The sequence below is a fragment of the Pygocentrus nattereri genome, chromosome 7 (assembly GCF_015220715.1).
Source record: "Pygocentrus nattereri isolate fPygNat1 chromosome 7, fPygNat1.pri, whole genome shotgun sequence".
Classification (NCBI taxonomy): Eukaryota; Metazoa; Chordata; class Actinopteri; order Characiformes; family Serrasalmidae; genus Pygocentrus; species Pygocentrus nattereri.
The window spans coordinates 45,083,374-45,104,395 of record NC_051217.1 but is presented as its reverse complement, the minus strand read 5'-3'; the positions used below and the strand labels follow the sequence as shown (position 1 = coordinate 45,104,395).

At 46.4% G+C, this 21,022-nt stretch overlaps 1 protein-coding gene across 1 annotated transcript in view; it reads right to left on the bottom strand.

Annotated features, from left to right (window-relative positions):
* tmod2 (tropomodulin 2) overlaps window positions 1-21,022 on the bottom strand; it is a 58,623-nt gene that overhangs the window by 32,506 nt on the left and 5,095 nt on the right. Inside the window, exons 2-3 of the mRNA XM_017719503.2 lie at window positions 14,387-14,574; window positions 10,245-10,401 (exon numbers count right to left, since the gene is read on the bottom strand). Coding sequence (XP_017574992.1) covers window positions 10,245-10,401; window positions 14,387-14,512 — 283 coding nt within the window. The 5' untranslated portion in view covers window positions 14,513-14,574. The remainder of the gene's footprint in view (window positions 1-10,244; window positions 10,402-14,386; window positions 14,575-21,022) is intronic.

Below are 21,022 nucleotides of genomic sequence, written 5' to 3'. Positions count from 1 at the left end.
GGACTACAGTCTGAAACTGTAGAACTACAGAGAGCAGCTATACAGTAAGTGGAGCTGATTAGATGGACAGTGAGCGTAGAAACAAGGAGGTGGTCAGAATGTTACGCCTGATCTATGTAAATATCTTCTGTTGTAACGAGACTGACGTCGTAACAACAGAAGAACTCTTTTTGGTTGCCACATAGAACCTATTCAAAAATCTACAGCACTTTTCCCATCAGTCTGAAGAACTATTTCACGATACAAAGAACCCTATAATTATGTAATGTATTCTCTGAATGTTCATGGGTCTATATCGAACCACTTTCTTTACAAAAGAACCCTTGAAGAACCCGGACTGGAGCGGAGCAGACTGGAGCGGAGCAGACTGGAGCGCAGTGGTCTGGAGTGGAGTGGGCTGGAGCGGACCAGAGCAGAGCAGAGCGGACTGGAGTGGAACGTAGAAGCGGAGTGGACTGGAACGGAGTGGAGTTGAGCGGAGCAGACTGGAGCGCAGTGGGCTGGAGCACAGTGGGCTGGAGTGGAGCGGCCTGGAGCGAAGCGGAGTGTGCAGGAGCGAACTGGAGTGGACTGGAACGGAGTGGACTGGAACGGAGTGGACTGGAACGGAGTGGAGTTGAGCGGAGTGGAGTTGAGCGAAGTTGAGTTGAGCGGAGTGGACTGGAGCGAAGTTGAGTTGAGCGGAGTGGACTGGAGCGAAGTTGAGTTGAGCGGAGTGGACTGGAGCGGAGTTGAGTTGAGCAGAGTGGACTGGAGCGAAGTTGAGTTGAGCGGAGTTCAGTTGAGCGGAGTGGACTGGAGCGGAGTGGAGCGGAGTTGAGCGGAGTGGACTGGAGCGGAGTTGAGCGGAGTGGACTGGAGCGGAGTTGAGCGGAGTGGACTGGAGTGGAGTTGAGCGGAGTGGACTGGAGCGGAGTTGAGCGGAGTGGACTGGAGCGGACTGGAGCGAAGTTGAGTTGAGCGGAGTGGACTGCAGCGGAGTGGACTGCAGCGGAGTGGACTGCAGCGGAGTGGAGTGGACTGGAGTGGACTGGAGCGGAGTGGACTGGAGCGGAGTGGAGCGGAGTGGACTGGAGCGGAGTGGACTGCAGCGGAGTGGACTGCAGCGGAGTGGACCGGAGTGGACTGGAGCGGAGTGGAGCGGAGTGGACTGGAGCGGAGTGGACTGGAGCGGAGTGGACTGGAGCGGAGTGACTTCACTGCTGAGTTATTTCAGCTGAGTGATCATAACAGAAGGACTTGTGTTTTCAATTACGGAGCTGGGCCCTCACTGGGAAGCTGCTCGTATGACTTCATGTTTATGGAGTGAAAGTGAGGCTGAAAGAGGAATCTGCATTAAAGCGATAGTTTGGCCCCCTCAAAGTTGGCTGCTAAATAGGGCAGCCAATCAGAACAGCACTCATTTACATATATTCAACAAAATCGACCTATATCTAACCTTCCTTTTCTTAGCAAAATCATTGAAAAAGTTGTGTCAACCCAGTTGAATGATTATGTTAAAGTAAACCAAATAAATGACACTTTTCAGTCCGGTTTCAGAGCTCTCCACAGCACTGAAACAGCACTAGTTAGGGTAGTAAATGACCTGAGATTGAATAAAGATGCAGGCAAACTCTCAGTCCTTTTTCTCCTAGATTTAAGCGCTGCTTTTGACACTGTTGATCATGAAATACTTATTGATCGACTACAGAGCTGGGTAGGCCTTAGTGGCTTAGTCTTAGACTGGTTTAGATCGTATCTAACTGGGCGCGATTACTATGTTGCATTAGGTACCTCTTCCTCCACACGTCAAAAAATAACTTGTGGCGTCCCCCAAGGATCAATTCTTGGGCCTTTACTGTTCAACCTATATATGCTTCCATTACCGCATATCATTAACAAACATGGTATTAGTTATCATCAATATGCAGATGACACTCAACTTTACATTTCTTTAGAACCTAAAGCCCTAAAATCAATTAGCTCACTGTTTGAGTGCATAGGTGATATACAGACATGGATGTCAGACAATTTTCTGCAATTAAATAAAGAGAAGACAGAGGTTCTTGTTATTGGCAGTGATTCACAAAAGAATGATGTTCAGACTTATTTAAATCAAATGAATCTGAAGGCCAAACAATGTGTTAAGAACTTGGGCGTCACTTTTGATAATGAGCTCAGCTTTAAATCACACATCATGACTACATGCAAGACAGCTTATTTTCACCTTAGAAACATCGCTAAGGTCCGAGATATGCTCTCTCCTGCTGATAGTGGAAAACTTGTCCATGCATTCATCACATCAAGGATAGATTATTGCAACGCTGTTTTATCTGCTCTCCCAAAGAGCTCTATCTCTCACCTACAGCGAGTTCAGAATGCTGCTGCAAGGGTCTTGACCCGCAGAAGAAAGAGAGATCATATTACACCTGCACTCCACTCACTGCACTGGTTACCTGTCAGTTTTAGAATAGATTTTAAGGTTCTGGTGATGGTTTTTAAATGTCTTCATGGTCTTGCTCCTCTTTACCTCAGTGAAATGATGGTGAGATATGTTCCTGTCAGGTCTCTCAGGTCTTCAAACAGTAATCTACTGGTGATTCCTAAAACCCGGTTAAAGATTGGCGAGGGTGCTTTTAGCCACTACGGCCCAAAGCTTTGGAACTCTCTTCCTGAGGAGCTAAGAGGCATTACATCCCTGTACAGCTTCAAGAGTAATCTTAAAACCTTCCTGTTTAGATCTGCTTTTAGTTAAGAAACATTTGTCTGTTCTATCTCTTTCATTTTATCTTTTTCAGTTTATTTCATTATTTTATTTTGTTTCCTTCTATCTTTATTTCTTTTAATGTGTTTTGCTCATCTTTGTTTTCTTTTTATTTATTATGTAAAGCACTTTGAGTTGCATGTATGTATGAAAGGTGCTATACAAATAAAGATTATTATTATTATTATATTATTATATTAAAAGGCACAGGATAAAGGAGGTAGTTTGGCTCCCTCACACCAAATAAACAGAGCACTGCCTGCCTACACCGTCACACTCTTCACTCAAACCTCTCGACGATGTGGTTCCTGACACACTGTTTTGTACAACTACACACAAAACCTGTCGGTCACTGAAAACTGGTATACCTGCCCGGTCTCTCCACTGCAATGTACTGGATTCTGTTCGACATCACACACTGTGTGTGTATTGTGTGTAAGGTGGTAATTAAATTTGCTATCACTGCATGAGAAATGATCAAATGGAGATGAACAGAACATTTTTTTTCATGAAAACATGTTATAAAAAAAACCTTTTAGGATAAAAGACTAAATAAAGTGCAATATGAAAATGCAGCTCTCATGTAAAACCACAGCTGGCACTAAAAAAAAAATGAAAAAATGAAAAAGAGCAATAATATTTGAGTAAGATGTCAAAAATTGATAGACACATAAAAAAGGGTTGTTAAAATTCTGAGATTTTGGCCTTAAAGCCAAGCTTGGGCTACTTCTGTCAAACTGAACGCGTGGACGATTTTCTTATCGTACAAAAACGACGTAAAAACAAGGCATCAAAAATAAAAAGCACCTCTCAGGAATCGATTCGATCCTCATCTATAAAAACTGAACGATGGCTTTCTTTCACCTACGATGTCGCCGTGGTCTCAGACAGTGGACAGGCTGGTGGAATGACCAGAGTTTACACCCTGAACGCTTCTGACCGTCAGCTGCTGCAGTGAAACGTCACTGCGGGACCTTCTGAGGCCAAACACGGCTTGAGGCTTCACTGCTGGAGGAAACAGGGAGGAAAACCTCTCAACGAAAAACTTCCACTAAAACCAAGCGGCTTTTTAACCGCGGCGTTCCGCTGGTTAACCCCGGAGCGGCCGGCCGTGAGCGCTCTGCTCTTTTGGCTCCGCTGCACGTCCAGCGCTGCTGCACAAAGCGGGCCCTGGACAATCTGGTTCCTGTATCTGCAGGGAGCGGAGCTTGGCGTGTTGCCACGGTGACCCCCAGTGGGCGTTTCTTGGGCTCGACTCTCCCCCGGGGTTGACCTTGGCTGACCCTACCCCCATCGCCCCCGCACTTCCTGTTCTGACCCCGGGCCTTTCTGCTCCGGCTCTCAGAGAACCGGCCACACACTCCAGCAGGGCCGCAGCGAGGAACCGAGAGCGACAGCAGAGGATCAGAGGAACAGCCTTCAGGGAACGCTGCAGCGCTCCGGAGAGCATTAAAGGAGCACAGAGAGATTTAGCAACAAACTGCATAGCAAATATTAAAGGGCCCATATCCTACATTTTCCAACCTTTTTCTTATCCCTCACAATTGAATAGCTTGTTTTAGTCACTGTGCCTTTAAGATGAACATATGTAAATGAGCTGTGTTCTGATTGGCTTCCCTGTTTTTATCACTTCATTCAAAAGGCAGTCCATCCTGAAACGCTCCTTATAATATCAAGGGCGGGCTAAATTGCTGAAGGCTGGACAGATAAACAGATGGAAACGTGCTGGCTTTTGTGACATCACAAAAACAATGAATACAAAAGGGGCTGTTTGTGTACCTTAGTTGCAAATATGGAGTGTATTCTCTGGGGAGTGAATGTTATGAAGCGTTTACAGTGTTAAGGGCAAGAACCAATGACTCAATTTTACAATGGTGAAGAAAACTCAGTTTTCTATGCCACTGGCCCTTTAACAGATTCCCTCCCAGCATCGCAGCGGTCCGAGTGTGGGAAACTGTTTCTCGTTTCAGCACAACTCTTTCAGAAGTCCCAATAATCTGCTCCCTGCACTGCGCTGGCTATAAATATTACAACAACAAACTTGGCCAGAGTTTCGTCCCCCCAACTCATCAGCACCATCAATAAGAACAGCTGGCAGCGGTAACGCCCCCTGCTGACCATGCCCGGTGGCATCGCTATGGAAACGGTCGGCGGCCCTACAGTAAGAGGAGAGTGAGATATGCAGCTGGCATTGTGTGCTGGGGAACAGAAAGACTTGGCACAGATAAAAATCTCTTCCTTTGTCCCCCCCCGGCCGCTCTGGTGGCTCGATCCCAGAAGAATTCCCACACTTCCTGTCTCTCACGCACTCATTGTGACTGAAACACTGAGGAACTTTAATAACGGCGACCCAATTCAAGAACCACTCAGGAGTTCCACAACCTGAGCAGCATCAATAATACGGACCTATTAATAATTCCTCCACCCAACATCTTCTGCCATAGCTACTTCTGTGAGGGTGGATGAGCTTTACAGAACAACGACTCGGTTTATATCACAATACCTACATTTAGAGCCGGTTATTCATTCAGCCTAATGAGAAACTGTAGAACAGACTCGGTTTATATCACAATACCTACATTTAGAGTCGGTTATTCATTCAGCCTAATGAGAAACTGTAGAACGGACTCGGTTTATATCACAATACCTACATTTAGAGTCGGTTATTCATTCAGTCTAAAGAGAAACTGTAGAACGGACTCGGTTTATATCACAATACCTACATTTAGAGCCGGTTATTCATTCAGCCCAATGAGAAACTGTAGAATAGACTCGGTTTATATCACAATACCTACATTTAGAGTCGGTTATTCATTCAGTCTAATGAGAAACTGTAGAACGGACTCGGTTTATATCACAATACCTACATTTAGAGTCGGTTATTCATTCAGCCTAATGAGAAACTGTAGAACGGACTCGGTTTATATCACAATACCTACATTTAGAGTCGGTTATTCATTCAGCCTAATGAGAAACTGTAGAACGGACTCGGTTTATATCACAATACCTACATTTAGAGTCGGTTATTCATTCAGTCTAATGAGAAACTGTAGAACGGACTCGGTTTATATCACAATACCTACATTTAGAGTCGGTTATTCATTCAGTCTAATGAGAAACTGTAGAACAGACTCGGTTTATATCACAACACCTACATTTAGAGCCGGTTATTCATTCAGTCTAATGAGAAACTGTAGAACGGACTCGGTTTATATCACAATACCTACATTTAGAGCCGGTTATTCATTCAGTCTAATGAGAAACTGTAGAACGGACTCAGTTTATATCACAATACCTACATTTAGAGTCGGTTATTCATTCAGCCTAATGAGAAACTGTAGAACGGACTCGGTTTATATCACAATACCTACATTTAGAGTCGGTTATTCATTCAGCCTAATGAGAAACTGTAGAACAGACTCGGTTTATATCTAAATTGAAGGTATTGAGATGTGACACCATGAGAAGAATGAAGGCGTGTCATTAGCATTGCTCCTTAACCTCAGAGCATCTCTGTCCAACTGCTTACTTCAGTCATCTGTGGAAAACGCCAGCAAGGCCAGGAAGGCAGTTCCTGTGTAAGGTGTGTAAAAGCAGCGTTATCAAAAGGTGGGACACTGACGTGACGCACTACGGTCGACGCAGACAGGTCTCAGTTTCAGCGCAGTAGGGCTGCTGCTGAAGTGGGCGGAGCACATGAATGAGGGCTGAGGGCTTAAGGACAGGCTGAGGTTAACAGGCACAGTGATATAAATATAGAGGGAAAAAGGGCAAGTGGAAGAAAGAGTGGGAGCGTGTTTGTGTGCGCACTGAATTCCCTCTGGCCTCAAAGCTCAAGGTCTCAGTGACAGAGTGACAAATGAGGCTGGATGATCACAATGACCCTGACTGACACACTCACACACACACACACACACACACACATCCCAACACTCACTCTCCCTCTCTCTCTACAACTGTGCATGGCGTTGTCCCCAATTTATACACAAAAAAAAAAAGTCAGACCAATCACAGCCCACTTCAAACTAAACTAAACCCTGCCAGTCACAGCCCACCTTAAAGCAAATCCAGCCAATCACAGCCCACCTTAAAGCAAATCCAGCCAATCACAGCCCACCTTAAAGCAAATCCAGCCAATCACAGCCCACCTTAAAGCAAATCCAGCCAATCACAGCCCACTTCAAACTAAACGCTCTCTCAGTCGCTCTGTAGCTCTCTCTCTGTCTGTCTGTCTCTGTCGCTCTCTCTCTCTGTCTGTCTGTCTCTGTCGCTCTCTCTCTCTCTCTGTCTGTCTGTCTCTGTCGCTCTCTCTCTCTGTCTGTCTGTCTGTCTCTGTCGCTCTCTCTCTCTGTCTGTCTGTCTCTGTCGCTCTCTCTCTCTGTCTGTCTGTCGCTCTCTCTCTCTGTCTGTCTCTGTCGCTCTCTCTCTGTCGCGCGCTCTCTCTGTCTGTCGCTCTCAGATGGAAGCTTTCTCCCTGAACGTTTGATGGTCTCATCCATTATTGAAGCTCTTCTCCCGTTTCAGACGCGTGAGGACGACTCTTCACTCTCACAAAGAACAAGTACAGTGTGGTGTTTACAGATGTACCTGAGAAAGGAGGGGCGCCCACTGAGCTCCGCGGTTGATACTGGGTCATATTTAACCTATTAACGTCCAAAAACTACGGTCAGAGACCACCTTCTTCACATATGACCCCATGTCACCGTGCTGCCGTGGTGCGAACAGCACCAGATGGAGGGCAGGACGTGAATTTCCGCATAGGAAGCCGTCACAAGCTGAGCCAAGTTTAACTTCATGCAAGTAAGGAGTGAAGTGATGCGGCGGGACCGAGTAAATGCTGGGTGAAACAATTCCACTACTGCCTTACAACCTCAGAAACACAGGCCTGGCATCACTTCGGCTCACCACAGAGAGGCGTCGCACTTTATAGTGCCATAGCTGCCAAGACTGGAATTGAAGGACGTGTCCAGAACTGCTGGAGAACCAAACACACAATAACGCGGGAGTCCAGACCAAATAAAGGACATTATTCCTTCACAGCTGTCAGATTACCGCAAGGTCAGCGAACGTTGGTTGGTGAAAAAGCTGAACACACACCCACACCAGCAGGGGGCGCGCCGGGTCATCAGCGTCGGTTTTCTTATCTGCTACGAGGCTAAAGTCAGCTTCTTGTTTGAATTCTCCCGTTCCACCTTAAATGGTGCAACAGTTATACTCTAGTGGTTCAGGCGCCACTTAAGTTAAGTGACCATTTTTAGTCCCACAACCGGGAAATTTCACCTCCGCATTGAACCCATCAGTGCAGTGAAACACCACATACACACTAGTGAACACACACACACACACACACACTAGGGGGCAGTGAGCACACTTGCCCGGAGCGGTGGGCAGCCCTATCCACGGCGCCCGGGGAGCAGCTGGGGGTTAGGTGCCTTGCTCAAGGGCCCTTCAGTCATGGGGATCTCTCAGCCGAGGGGATTGAACTGGCGACCTTCCGGTCACAGAGCCGATTCCCTGACCTGCCCACGACTGCCCCTGAGCGAGCTGTACTCGCTCTACTCGTCATCCGCTTTAGCAGAAGCAGTTTTGGACTACAATCACTAATTCCTGCGGAAATGGGAAAGGGCCTTCAGGAATTGAGTACATAGCACGCTTTATCCCCCCTTTATCCTTCTTTTTGCTTCCTACTAGAGCCGGAATACTGCTTTCCTCACACACGGACTGCCCAGACTCTCTCCAGCTACACATCCTTTCCGACCCCTAGCAACTCCTTCAGATCTGAAGCAACCTGATGTTCTCCTCTCTCTCAAAGACGAAAGCTTTAAGTGCTGTTTTAGGGGGGCGGGGGCTGTTTTGGTGGTCTGCTAGGTCTTCCAGGTGGTTGCTATGCATCCCATTTCTCTCTGTAGGGCTTAATCATCTTGTTTCAGCCCCAGTAATCCATCTTCTCAGAAACATCTCCAGCAAAATGAACAGCTTGTCCTTAATGGCCGTTTTGACTGGAACCAGAGTGTTTCGGCAACAGCTAAAGAGACGCACGGACACCGGGTTTTACTGCAGCAGGAGGACGTCACGCCCACACGGACCTCCTCACTCCGGCTCTGCAGTCTCTCTGTGGTTACATAACAGCAGACTGCATTAGTAATACCTGCAGAGCCAGCAGGACCTTAATCACCACAGCTCAGATAACACACACACACACACACACACACACACACACACACACACACACACCTTGCATTATAGTAGTCCTACACACTCACACTCTCTCTGATCCCACAGCTGGAATAAAAACAGCTTCACACGCAAACATACCTGCTGTTCACTTCAACACAAAAGCTGGTTCCACACGGAAGGCAATGCAGACACAACACTGAACTCACCGTATTCATGAAACATGACTAAACACACACACACACACACACACACACACACACACCTCGATACTGAGCACATGTAGGTGGAGGCCACTCGCCCACACAGCACCTATTGTTAAGAGGTATCAACCCAGACAAGTACAGTCGATATTAACAATACTTGCAGACACTGACTAACCCGAGGCCCTTATCCCCCTCGTTGTGTATTCATGTCTAGGGGTAGGGTGTCCTGATCTTTGCCGAGATACAGAGGGAGGGCGAAGTGGTTACATGACCCTCTAAACCAAGCGTTAAGAGAAACCGGTGAGACGGCTGCGCGAGCGACCGAAGAAACCTACAAACGAATCTGTAGTACTGCTGTTTCAACTCATTACGGTCCTTTTCTTCATTTATACGCATTAAAAATCACCAATACTACACTGATGTCGTGGTAGCTACCTAGATAAAACTCCCGTTCCACCTTAAACGACGCAGCAGTTTCATTTAGGGTGCCTCATGGACCAGTCATGGGCTGGAGGTTAGGGATCCAGCCTCGTGACCGGAAGGTCGCCGGTTCGATCCCCAGAGCCGACAGCAAATGACTGAGGTGTCCTTGAGCAAGACACCTAACCCCCAACTGCTCCCCGGGTGCTGTGGATTGGGCTGCCCACCGCTCCGGGCAAGTGTGCGCACTGCCCCCTAGTGTGTGAGTGCTCACTAGTGTGTATGTGGTGGTTCACTTCACGGACGGGTCAAATGCAGAGGTGGAATTTCCCCGTTGCGGGACTAATAAGGGTCACTTAATCTTAATTAAGTCCCTTAATCTTAATCAGGCGTCACAACTGCCGCTCCACTTAAGGTGGAATGGGAAAATCTGAACAAGAATCTGGTGAATAGCTGACTTCAGCCTCATGTCACTAACAACTGGCCCCGCTTCGAAGGCGTTCGATTCCCTGGAGAGCAGCGAGTCAAGGTGACCCTCGAAAACAAGGGGCAGGGGTAAAAATGAGAAATGGGACCGGGCCTTTATCTCGCCGATGCCTGCGAACAGCGAACGGAACCGCCGAGACGACAGACGCTGTAATACCCAGACGCCGTCGGCCAGGTTGGCAATGCACGGACAGACAAACGCAGTAATATCCAACCTTTCTTCTCTCCGGTGAAGGGAACGAAGTCTTCTCTGTCCTTGTACTCCATCGCCTCCTTCTCCAAGTACTGCAGCAGGCCGTCTCGGTTAAACGGCCCTGTCGGTGTCTTCGACGTCTGGTCCTTCTGCCTCAGGCCTGCAGGGAGCAGGGCATTCTGGGTACAAAAAAAAAAAAAGGCAGAGGGAAGAAGGTGAGTTCACAAAATTACGGCATTAAATGGTCAAGCTACATGGTCGTAAACAGACTCGCTCAGAGTGGATTAGAGTGAAACGCTCCGTTATTACAGAGTCAGAGCTGCTCACAGTGGTGGTGATGGGAACCAGACGTCCCCCTCTAAAAGCTCCTCACAGAAAGTTCCTACATGAAATGAATTCACTGTTGTTTTAGGATCATTCTGAGAAGACTTTGGCCCTAAAACAGACTCTTTGTCCATCCATTCAGAGTGGAAGGATACCTGCAGGGCTAAAGGGCTGAAATGTATTATTTCAGGTTTTTCACTATTTTCACCATTTCACATTTCTGAGAGACTGTCTGAGCACCGAATTAAGCAAAGTTTGAAACTTCATCATCAACAAAAGCACTTTTACGACAGTATGAATCAGTAGCCAACTATCCCTTCATGCTTAACAGGCTAACTTTAAGCACAGCTCCGTTTAATGAACGAGATAGAGGACTTGAGAAACTCAGTGAAGCTAAACGTGACGTCTCCATATTCCCCACCCACCTCACACTGAGGGGACAGTTCTGGGTGTATATTTATATACATGTAAACATTCACTACATTTCCAAAAGTATTCACTCGTCTGGCTTCACTCGCATATGAACTTGAGTGACGTCCCGTTCTTAATCCATAGGGTTTAATATGATGTCGGCTCGCCCTTTGCAGCTATAACAGCTTCAGCTCTTCTGGGACGGCTTTCCACAAGGGTTAGGAGTGTTTATGGGAATTTCTGACCGTTCTTCCAGAAGCACATTTGTGAGGTCAGACACTGATGTTGGACGAGAAGGTCTGGCTCACAGTCTCCACTCTAATTCATCCCAAAGGGGTTCTATGGGGTTGAGGTCAGGACTCTGTGCAGGCCAGTCAAGTTCTTCCACTCCAAACTGGCTCATCCACGTCTTTATGGACCTGCTTTGTGCACTGGTGTGCAGTCATGTTGGAACAGGAAGGGGCCGTCCCCAAACTGTTCCCACAAAGTTGGGAGCGTGAAATTGTCCAAAATCTCTTGGTGCTGAAGCTTTAAGAGTTCCTTTCACTGGAACTAAGGGGCCGAGCCCAACTCCTGAAAAACAACCCCACACCATGATCCCCCCTCCACCAAACTTTACACTCAGCACAATGCAGTCAGACAAGTACCGTCTCCTGGCAACCCCCAAACCCAGACTCGTCCATCGGATTTCCAGATGGAGAAGCGTGATTGGTCACTCCAGAGAACACGTCTCCACTGCTCTAGGGTCGCTGGAATTCACTGAGCTCCTGAGAGCGACCCATTCTTTCACTAATGTCTGTAGAAGCAGTCTGCAGGCCGAGGGGCTCGGCTTTATACACCTGTGGCCATGGAAATGACGAACACCTGAATTCAATGATCTGGATGGGTGAGTGAAAACTTTTGGAAATATCGTGTAAATGCGCACACACACACCGGTCAGGCGTAATATCATGACCACCTCCTTGTTTCTGCATTCATTGTCCACTTTATCAGCTCCACTGACCGTATAGCTGCACTCTGTAGCTCTACAGTTACAGACTGTAGTCCATCTGTTTCTCTGATACTCTGTTACCCTGTTCTTCAGCGGTCAGGACCCCCATGGACCCTCACAGAGAAGGTAGTATTTGGGTGGTGGATCATTCTCAGCACTGCAGTAACACTGACGTGGTGGTGGTGGTGCGTTAGTGTGTGTTGTGCTGGTCTGAGTGGATCAGACACACACATACTACAAAAACTAGTCATTTTTGTTTAACACAACCAGCTCTACCACAGAGACAGGGCTGATTTTTTGTGCTTTATACGTTTTACTGATTTACATGTTATGTTTTATGTTATGTTTATATAGAATATAGAATAATTTCTTTCCCTTCTTTTAAAAATTCACCCACAACTGGCTGTTCATCGTAAATGCCACACGTTCAGGTTCGCACACCTTTTCCCACAGAGAAAGCCGTTAACCCAGTTAACTGCAGCCGCATTTGCCGAGTTCAGCGAAGCCGAAACCCGTCAGGAATCTGGTCTTATGCGAAGGAGCTTCATGAGATCCAGCCCTGAGAACAGAGTCCGGCTTCACTCTACAACACAACAAACCCTGTTACCTCAACATCCAGTAAATCTAGGTTTAAAGCACCACTCGCTCCGCGTTTCCTCCCTCGCCACATTCCAACATCCAAACACTCGTTAGTGCCGGCGACTCTGGGAAAGCTCAGAGTCTCCGTTCCCTCGTAAACAAACAAACACACAGTTGTTTTGTATAAACACTCATGTACACAACATGGGATCTTTCCTCCTCTCCTCTCTCATTAAGGGATATTTATAACGGCACAAGTGGCCGATTACATTGAACCTCCTCACCACAGAAACGTCACAACACGAGTCGTCCTGCGCTCAGGACGTCTGGACGAGGGCAGCTCGTCAGAAATGGCGCAATTAGACGAGTTTAACCGCCTTTTAGAGCTGCTTTACAGGTTTTTCCTGACCCGTCTCGCTGTTTCTTACGGGACTGGAGGAGACGGAGCCTTGATTAAAACCTTTACTCCCCTTCCGGGCAGAAACACCGATTCAGGAGGGAGTAGAAGGCTCAACTTCTCCGATTACAGCTGATTATAATATTCATCGATAAGGCATGCACTCACTTTTTTACTTAGAGACCTGAGGTGCTGGTTTTAACTCAAATTTGGGCTGTGAATGTAAAGATGAACGAACCTCGCCAACACGGAACTGAGTACCAAATACCTAGAACAAATCTGGACTCAACGTATCAGCGGTGGGCAGAGTACATGAACCATGTACTGGAGTTAAAGTCGAGACCCCCAAGGTAAAATATTCCTCCAGTAAAGTAGAAGTTCCTCCCTTTAGACCTCCACTTGCGTAAAAGTACTAAAGTATTTGCCTTCAAATGTACTTAAGTATATAGTAAAAGTACTAAAAGAGTAATTCTGGCTCTGATGTCCTGTTATCATATCAAAACTGTCCACCAGTTAAAAGCTCCTCTGAAAAATCGATACGAAGCAAAGCAGCGCGTGGAGAAGAACAAGGTCAAATGTAGTTCAGGCCAGACGTCTCCAACCCGGACGTCTCCAACCCGGACGTCTCCAACCCGGACGTCTCCAACCCTTTTACTGCGTGGCCAACGCCCGATTTCAGGATCGATCCTCGTCTAAAACACTGATCCAGACATTCGAGCTCCTCGAAGGTCTCTGAAGACCACAGTATCTGTTAAAGCTGCACTACGTCAGATTCTTTTCTGAAGTAGCAGCTTAATGATGATTACATAGAAAATATCCTAAACCAGGGCGTCTATCCTGAAGCAGCTGCTCTATAAAACATAAAACGTTGATTTAAAAGTTGGAATAGGCCTAAATGATCTGGGGAAGATGTATAATTCGATCAATATTGTGGTGCCAATGCCGTTGTTCTCTATGGACTTAACTCCAGATGCTGCTCGTCATGAAACAACATGTAATAACAAAAGGATTTACCCTCAGTTAAATGCTTAAGGGGTAAATTTAAATGCTCAGACATCCAACAAATTACAGCTATGCATTTTTACACTTCCCAATGAAACATCTGGCTGTAGAGATTTTAGGCAGCTTAAGATGCTTCAGATAAAAAGGAAAACGTAAGGCCAAAACTGGCTTTCTTCAGAAGAGGCTTTTCTTTTTCACAGACAAGCTCATCTGTGTTTTAGACTTGAAGAACTAGAGCACCAAACTACACGTTCACAAGGTTAAGTTTATAGAATTAAACCGTTTAAAATGATTAAAATCGCCGCTCTTGGCTCAGCTGCCTGCAGTTACAAGTGTCTACCAGAGGGGTCGCCAAACTCCACTAAACTGAGGCCCATTAACAAGGACTGGAGACCTGCTCGAGGCCAGATCACTACTGATCACACATCGTCACAGAAACCCGGTTACACATCCCTCTAACCTCGGGGTCCATGTCCTCCAGAGCGCTCTCCAGCTGCTTGAGCTCCTCCTCAGACAGCTGGTTGAGGATTTCATCTTCGTCGATCTCTTTGTACTTCTCCAGGTCTTTCTTAAACGACAGCGCCATGGTTACGACCTTCCAGGGTGCAGCTGCAGCAGGGCAGACCTCCGTCCAGTACGATTCGGGACCTACAGACACAGACAGAGGAAAACGTGATGAAAGCTGACCAGTCCAAGCCGTCTCCGGCCTGACCGTGACCTCGGGGAGCAGGGAGGATCACAGTAAAGGGCTCGCTGAGCTGCTGATGGGGGGGGAAATGTCACTAACGCAATCGAACCGGCGAGCGAAGAAGCCAAAGCGAGAGTCTGCGGAGAAAACACGGGATTCTCACAGCAGCTGAGGCGGTCACAGGCTGGAGAATGGGGGAAAAAAACAGGAAAACAAAAGCCTGGCCGGCCTCGGAGAAGAGCAACAACACAGCCCGTCGCCATGGTGACTGCAAGCAGGCACAATTACATAACTTAATGCTGAAGTGTGAACTTGTTTTAGCAGCAATCAATGAAGCGAGCAGGTCCACACACACACACACACACACACACACACACACACACACACACACACACAGCACCGCAGTACACAGACAATGTTCATCTAATAAAGCTGTAACTAAACCACTATTAAGACTTAATACTTGTGTGTGTGTGTGTGTATGTAGATGTATGTTGTGTGTGTGTGTGTGATATATAACACACACACACGATAATTAAGTCGTGACCTCAACATAACGTTTGTTACACAAGATATTCAAGGAGCGATCGCAATATTAATCTCGAGAGCACATGATAATTAAGTCGTGATCTCAAGATAACTTTATCTTTAGATCACAAGACACAGCGAGGAATAATGTGATCTTGAGATAACAAAAGTAGTTATCTTGAGATTGCAAGAGAACCAAGTCATGACCTCAAGATAATATTTGTTACACAAGATAATTACGGCACGGTACATATACGCAGCGTATCACGTGATCTTACGACAATTATCATGTGCTCTCAAGATAAATACTGCAATCATGATAACGGATATAAGATCAGACGATATGCTGTGATCTCAAGGTAACAACTGAATTATCTTGACTTGGACTTCCATTACACCTGGCTGGCGTTAGTTGAGCATCGGAGCTTCTTCTCTCGGCTCTTAGTCAGGAGCGTTTTTCCAGATGTTCTGACCTCCAACCCCTGAGCTGGAACTTACATTTACAACATTCCCATCTCATCTAAATACACACTGACCTCTCACTGACCCTGAGAGAGAGAGAGAGAGAGAGAGAGAGAGAGAGAGAGAGAGAGAGAGAGAGAGAGAGAGAGACAGAGAGACAGAAAGAGAGAGAGACACAGAGAGAGAGAGAGACACAGAGACAGAAAGAGAGAGAGAGACAGAGAGAGAGAGAGAGAGAGAGAGAGAGAGAGAGAGAGAGACACAGAGACAGAGAGAGAGAGAGAGAGAGAGAGAGAGAGAGACACAGAGACAGAGAGAGAGAGAGAGAGAGAGAGAGAGAGAGAGAGAGAGAGAGAGAGAGAGAGAGACACAGAGAGAGAGAGACACAGAGAGAGAGAGAGAGAGAGAGAGACACAGAGACAGAGACACAGAGACAGAGACAGAGAGAGAGAGAGAGAGAGACACAGAGACAGAGAGAGAGAGAGAGAGAGAGAGAGAGAGAGAGAGAGAGAGAGACAGAGAGAGAGAGAGAGAGAGAGAGAGAGAGAGAGAGAGAGAGAGAGACAGAGAGACAGAGAGAGAGACACAGAGACAGAGAGAGAGAGACACAGAGACAGAGAGAGAGAGACACAGAGACAGAGAGAGAGAGAGACACAGAGACAGAGAGAGAGAGAGAGAGAGAGAGAGAGAGAGAGAGAGAGAGAGAGAGAGAGAGAGAGACACAGAGAGAGAGAGAGAGAGAGACACAGAGACAGAGAGAGAGAGAGAGACAGAGAGACAGAGAGAGAGAGAGAGAGAGAGAGAGAGACACAGAGACAGAGAGAGGGAGAGAGACAGAGCTTCATTTCAAATCGTGTAAATCCGACACTGACGAGTTAAATCTGATTACGAATCTTTAAATGAATTCAATAAACTATACATTTACTGTTAGACACTAAACATGTGCAGCCCCTCCCACAGCCCCTCCCCCAGCGGAACAACACCGTAAAAACACAAGAAACCCAGTTCAGTTTGAACCGACACGCCGCTGCACTCGGATCTGACTCCTCTCTGCTGGGGGGGGGGGGGGGGGGGGGGGGGGGGGGGGGGGCCTTGGGGCGTCTGTGCTCCTGCTCAGACGCGGCTGGGAATCACCGCAGATTCCTCAATTAAGATTACAAAGCAGATGAAAGGACGAATGTTGGCGCGAACAACAGCGATGACAAACGAGCAAAACCGCAGCGTGCGCTCAGACTGTACCCTCACGCTCGGACGCTTCTCCCCACGCCTGGAATAAGAGTCTTCTGTTGGGATAACCTCAGTCAGAGACACAGACAGGATAACGTCCCGGGGTCAACCGGGGTCAACCGCAGTCTAGATCCCCCGGTCCGTCACTGTCCTACAATCTCCAAACGCAGCAAGGCCATCACTGGGTTTGCAGCAGCAGCGCTGGTCCAGACACCGACACCAGTCCTGTAAGGGAGGGGCCAATTAACTGACCTCTAAACGAAAACCAGATCTCTTGGTTTGGAAAACGAAGGAAACTCTCAGCTGTGACTGCGTCTGCTTCACTAACAGTTGGAGTTCGTTTTCATGCGATTTGGATGTTCGTCCACGTCCTAAATCAGCCGGACGTGTTTGCCTGGCTTTGTAACGTTCTGTAACGTTGGGATTGAGATCTTCTGTAGATCTTCCACACACGGCACGCCTTCCCTCACCAAACACCAACGGAGGTTTAGGACTTTTATTCTTATATTACATCAGATATTAAACACAAAAAAGGCCTGTGGTAAAGTAACTTAGGCTGCGTCACACGGTTTAAATAATCATGAGCTAAACAAGAAATGATTTAGACTGTAAGAACACAATTCATTAAACCTCGTTCAAAACTACCAAACCAGACCTAGAACTACCAAACCAGACCCAAGAACTACCAAACCAGACCTAGAAGTACCAAACCAGACCCAAGAACTACCAAACCAGACCTAGAACTACCAAACCAGACCTAGAACTACCAAACCAGACCTAGAACTACCAAACCAGACCCAGAACTACCAAACCAGACCTAGAACTACCAAACCAGACCCAAGAACTACCAAACCAGACCCAAGAACTACCAAACCAGACCTAGAACTACCAAACCAGACCTAGAACTACCAAACCAGACCCAAGAACTACCAAACCAGACCTAGAACTACCAAACCAGACCCAGAACTACCAAACCAGACCCAAGAACTACCAAACCAGACCCAAGAACTACCAAACCAGACCTAGAACTACCAAACCAGACCTAGAACTACCAAACCAGACCTAGAACTACCAAACCAGACCCAAGAACTACCAAACCAGACCTAGAACTACCAAACCAGACCCAAGAACTACCAAACCAGACCTAGAACTACCAAACCAGACCTAGAACTACCAAACCAGACCCAAGAACTACCAAACCAGACCTAGAACTACCAAACCAGACCCAAGAACTACCAAACCAGACCTAGAACTACCAAACCAGACCTAGAACTACCAAACCAGACCCAAAACTACCAAACCAGAACTAGAATTAGCAAACCAGACCCAAAACTACCAAACCAGACCCAGAATTAGCAAACCAGACCTAGAACCACCAAACCAGACCTAGAACTACCAAACCAGACCTAGAACCACCAAACCAGACCTAGAACTACCAAACCAGACCCAAAACTACCAAACCAGACCCAAAACTACCAAACCAGACCCAAAACTACCAAACCAGACCTAGAACTACCAAACCAGACCCAAAACTACCAAACCAGACCCAAAACTACCAAACCAGACCTAGAACTACCAAACCAGACCTAGAACTACCAAACTAGACCCAAGAACAACCAAACCAGACCCAAGAACTACCAAACCAGAACTAGAATTAGCGAACCAGACCCAAAACTACCATACCAGACCCAGAACTACCAAACCAGACCTAGAACTACCAAACCAGACCTAGAACTACCAAACCAGACCCTAGAACTACCAAACCAGACCCTAGAACTACCAAACCAGACCCAAGAACTACCAAACCAGAACTAGAACTACCAAACCAGAGCAAAATCTATCAAAAAAGAGCTAGAACTACCAAACCAGACCCAAAACTACCAAACCAGACCCAAGAACTACCAAACCAGAACTAGAACTACCAAACCAGAGCAAAATCTATCAAAAAAGAGCTAGAACTACTGATCTGTACCAGGAACATGTTTCTTTTCTCCAGTTTGAGCAGGAACGGCAGGCAGTGTATTACTGGAGAAACGTACCACCACCAATCAAAAGGATCCTGTCCTGTCAGCAGAGGGAGCAGCCGGCATTCCGTACCTACAGCATTTTCCTGACTCCTCATGATAGTATCGTCAATCACCAGTGACAAGCCTACTGTATGAACACTACAGAGCCCCTGTAAAATGAAACAGTAGAAGCCGTGTCGCCCCCTACGCTTCCTGTAGTGTATTACAGTCTGTCAGAGCGACTGTGTGGATCATATGAACATTATAGAGCTTTTTAAATGAAACAGTAGAAGCCGTATCGCCCCCTACGCTTCCTGTAGTGTATTACAGTCTGTCAGAGCGACTGTGTGGATCATATGAACATTATAGAGCTTTTTAAATGAAACAGTAGAAGCCGTATCGCCCCCCTACGCTTCCTGTAGTGTATTACAGTCTGTCAGAGCGACTGTGTGGATCATATGAACATTATAGAGCGTTTTAAATGAAACAGTAGAAGCCGTATCGCCCCCTACGCTTCCTGTAGTGTATTACAGTCTGTCAGAGCGACTGTGTGGATCATATGAACATTATAGAGCTTTTTAAATGAAACAGTAGAAGCCGTGTCGCCCCCTACGCTTCCTGTAGTGTATTACAGTCTGTCAGAGCGACTGTGTGGATCATATGAACATTATAGAGCTTTTTAAATGAAACAGTAGAAGCCGTATCGCCCCCTACGCTTCCTGTAGTGTATTACAGTCTGTCAGAGCGACTGTGTGGATCATATGAACATTATAGAGCGTTTTAAATGAAACAGTAGAAGCCGTATCGCCCCCTACGCTTCCTGTAGTGTATTACAGTCTGTCAGAGCGACTGTGTGGATCATATGAACATTATAGAGCTTTTTAAATGAAACAGTAGAAGCCGTATCGCCCCCTACGCTTCCTGTAGTGTATTACAGTCTGTCAGAGCGACTGTGTGGATCATATGAACATTATAGAGCTTTTTAAATGAAACAGTAGAAGCCGTATCGCCCCCTACGCTTCCTGTAGTGTATTACAGTCTGTCAGAGTGGCTGTGAGATCATATGAACATTATAGAGCGTTTTAAATGAAACAGTAGAAGCCGTATCGCCCCCTACGCTTCCTGTAGTGTATTACAGTCTGTCAGAGCGACTGTGTGGATCATATGAACATTATAGAGCTTTTTAAATGAAACAGTAGAAGCCGTATCGCCCCCTACGCTTCCTGTAGTGTATTACAGTCTGTCAGAGCGACTGTGTGGATCATATGAACATTATAGAGCTTTTTAAATGAAACAGTAGAAGCCGTATCGCCCCCTACGCTTCCTGTAGTGTATTACAGTCTGTCAGAGCGACTGTGTGGATCATATGAACATTATAGAGCTTTGAGGAACTTTTTCTTTTAATTTTGAGGGCACTGAGGACAGACAGCATAAAAAAAACACCACACTCCTAAGTCAGACAAAAAATAGAAAGGAAAACAGGCTGCCGAGTGAAACCGAGAAGCTCCTGCCAGGACGGCCCGTTATTCAGCTCCTTTTCCAGTGTTTAAATGTGAGCAACCTGAGCGCATAAAATCTCCCCGAGACGCTTTCACTCCATGCCAGAAACATCACCAGCCAAATCTCAACAGCCACAGCGCCGCTCTCTGACAGGTTAAAGGCCCCGGAGCTGGATTACAGCTGGAGACACACGGTAGGCTTCAGAAAAAGTAGCTACAGTTGTAAAACTACACACTGCAGATTCATACTGGATTAAAATCACTCCACAATTATTACAGTCAGACTGTAAAACTACACACTGCAGATTCATACTGGATTAAAATCACTCCACAATTATTACAGTCAGACTGTAAAACTACACACTGCAGATTCATACTGGATTAAAATCACTCCACAATTATTACAGTCAGACTGTAAAACTACACACACTGCAGATTCATACTGGATTAAAATCACTCCACAATTATTACAGTCAGACTGTAAAACTACACACACTGCAGATTCATACTGGATTAAAATCACTCCACAATTATTACCGTCAGACTGTAAAACTACACACACTGCAGATTCATACTGGATTAAAATCACTCCACAATTATTACAGTCAGACTGTAAAACTACACACTGCAGATTCATACTGGATTAAAATCACTCCACAATTATTACAGTCAGACTGTAAAACTAC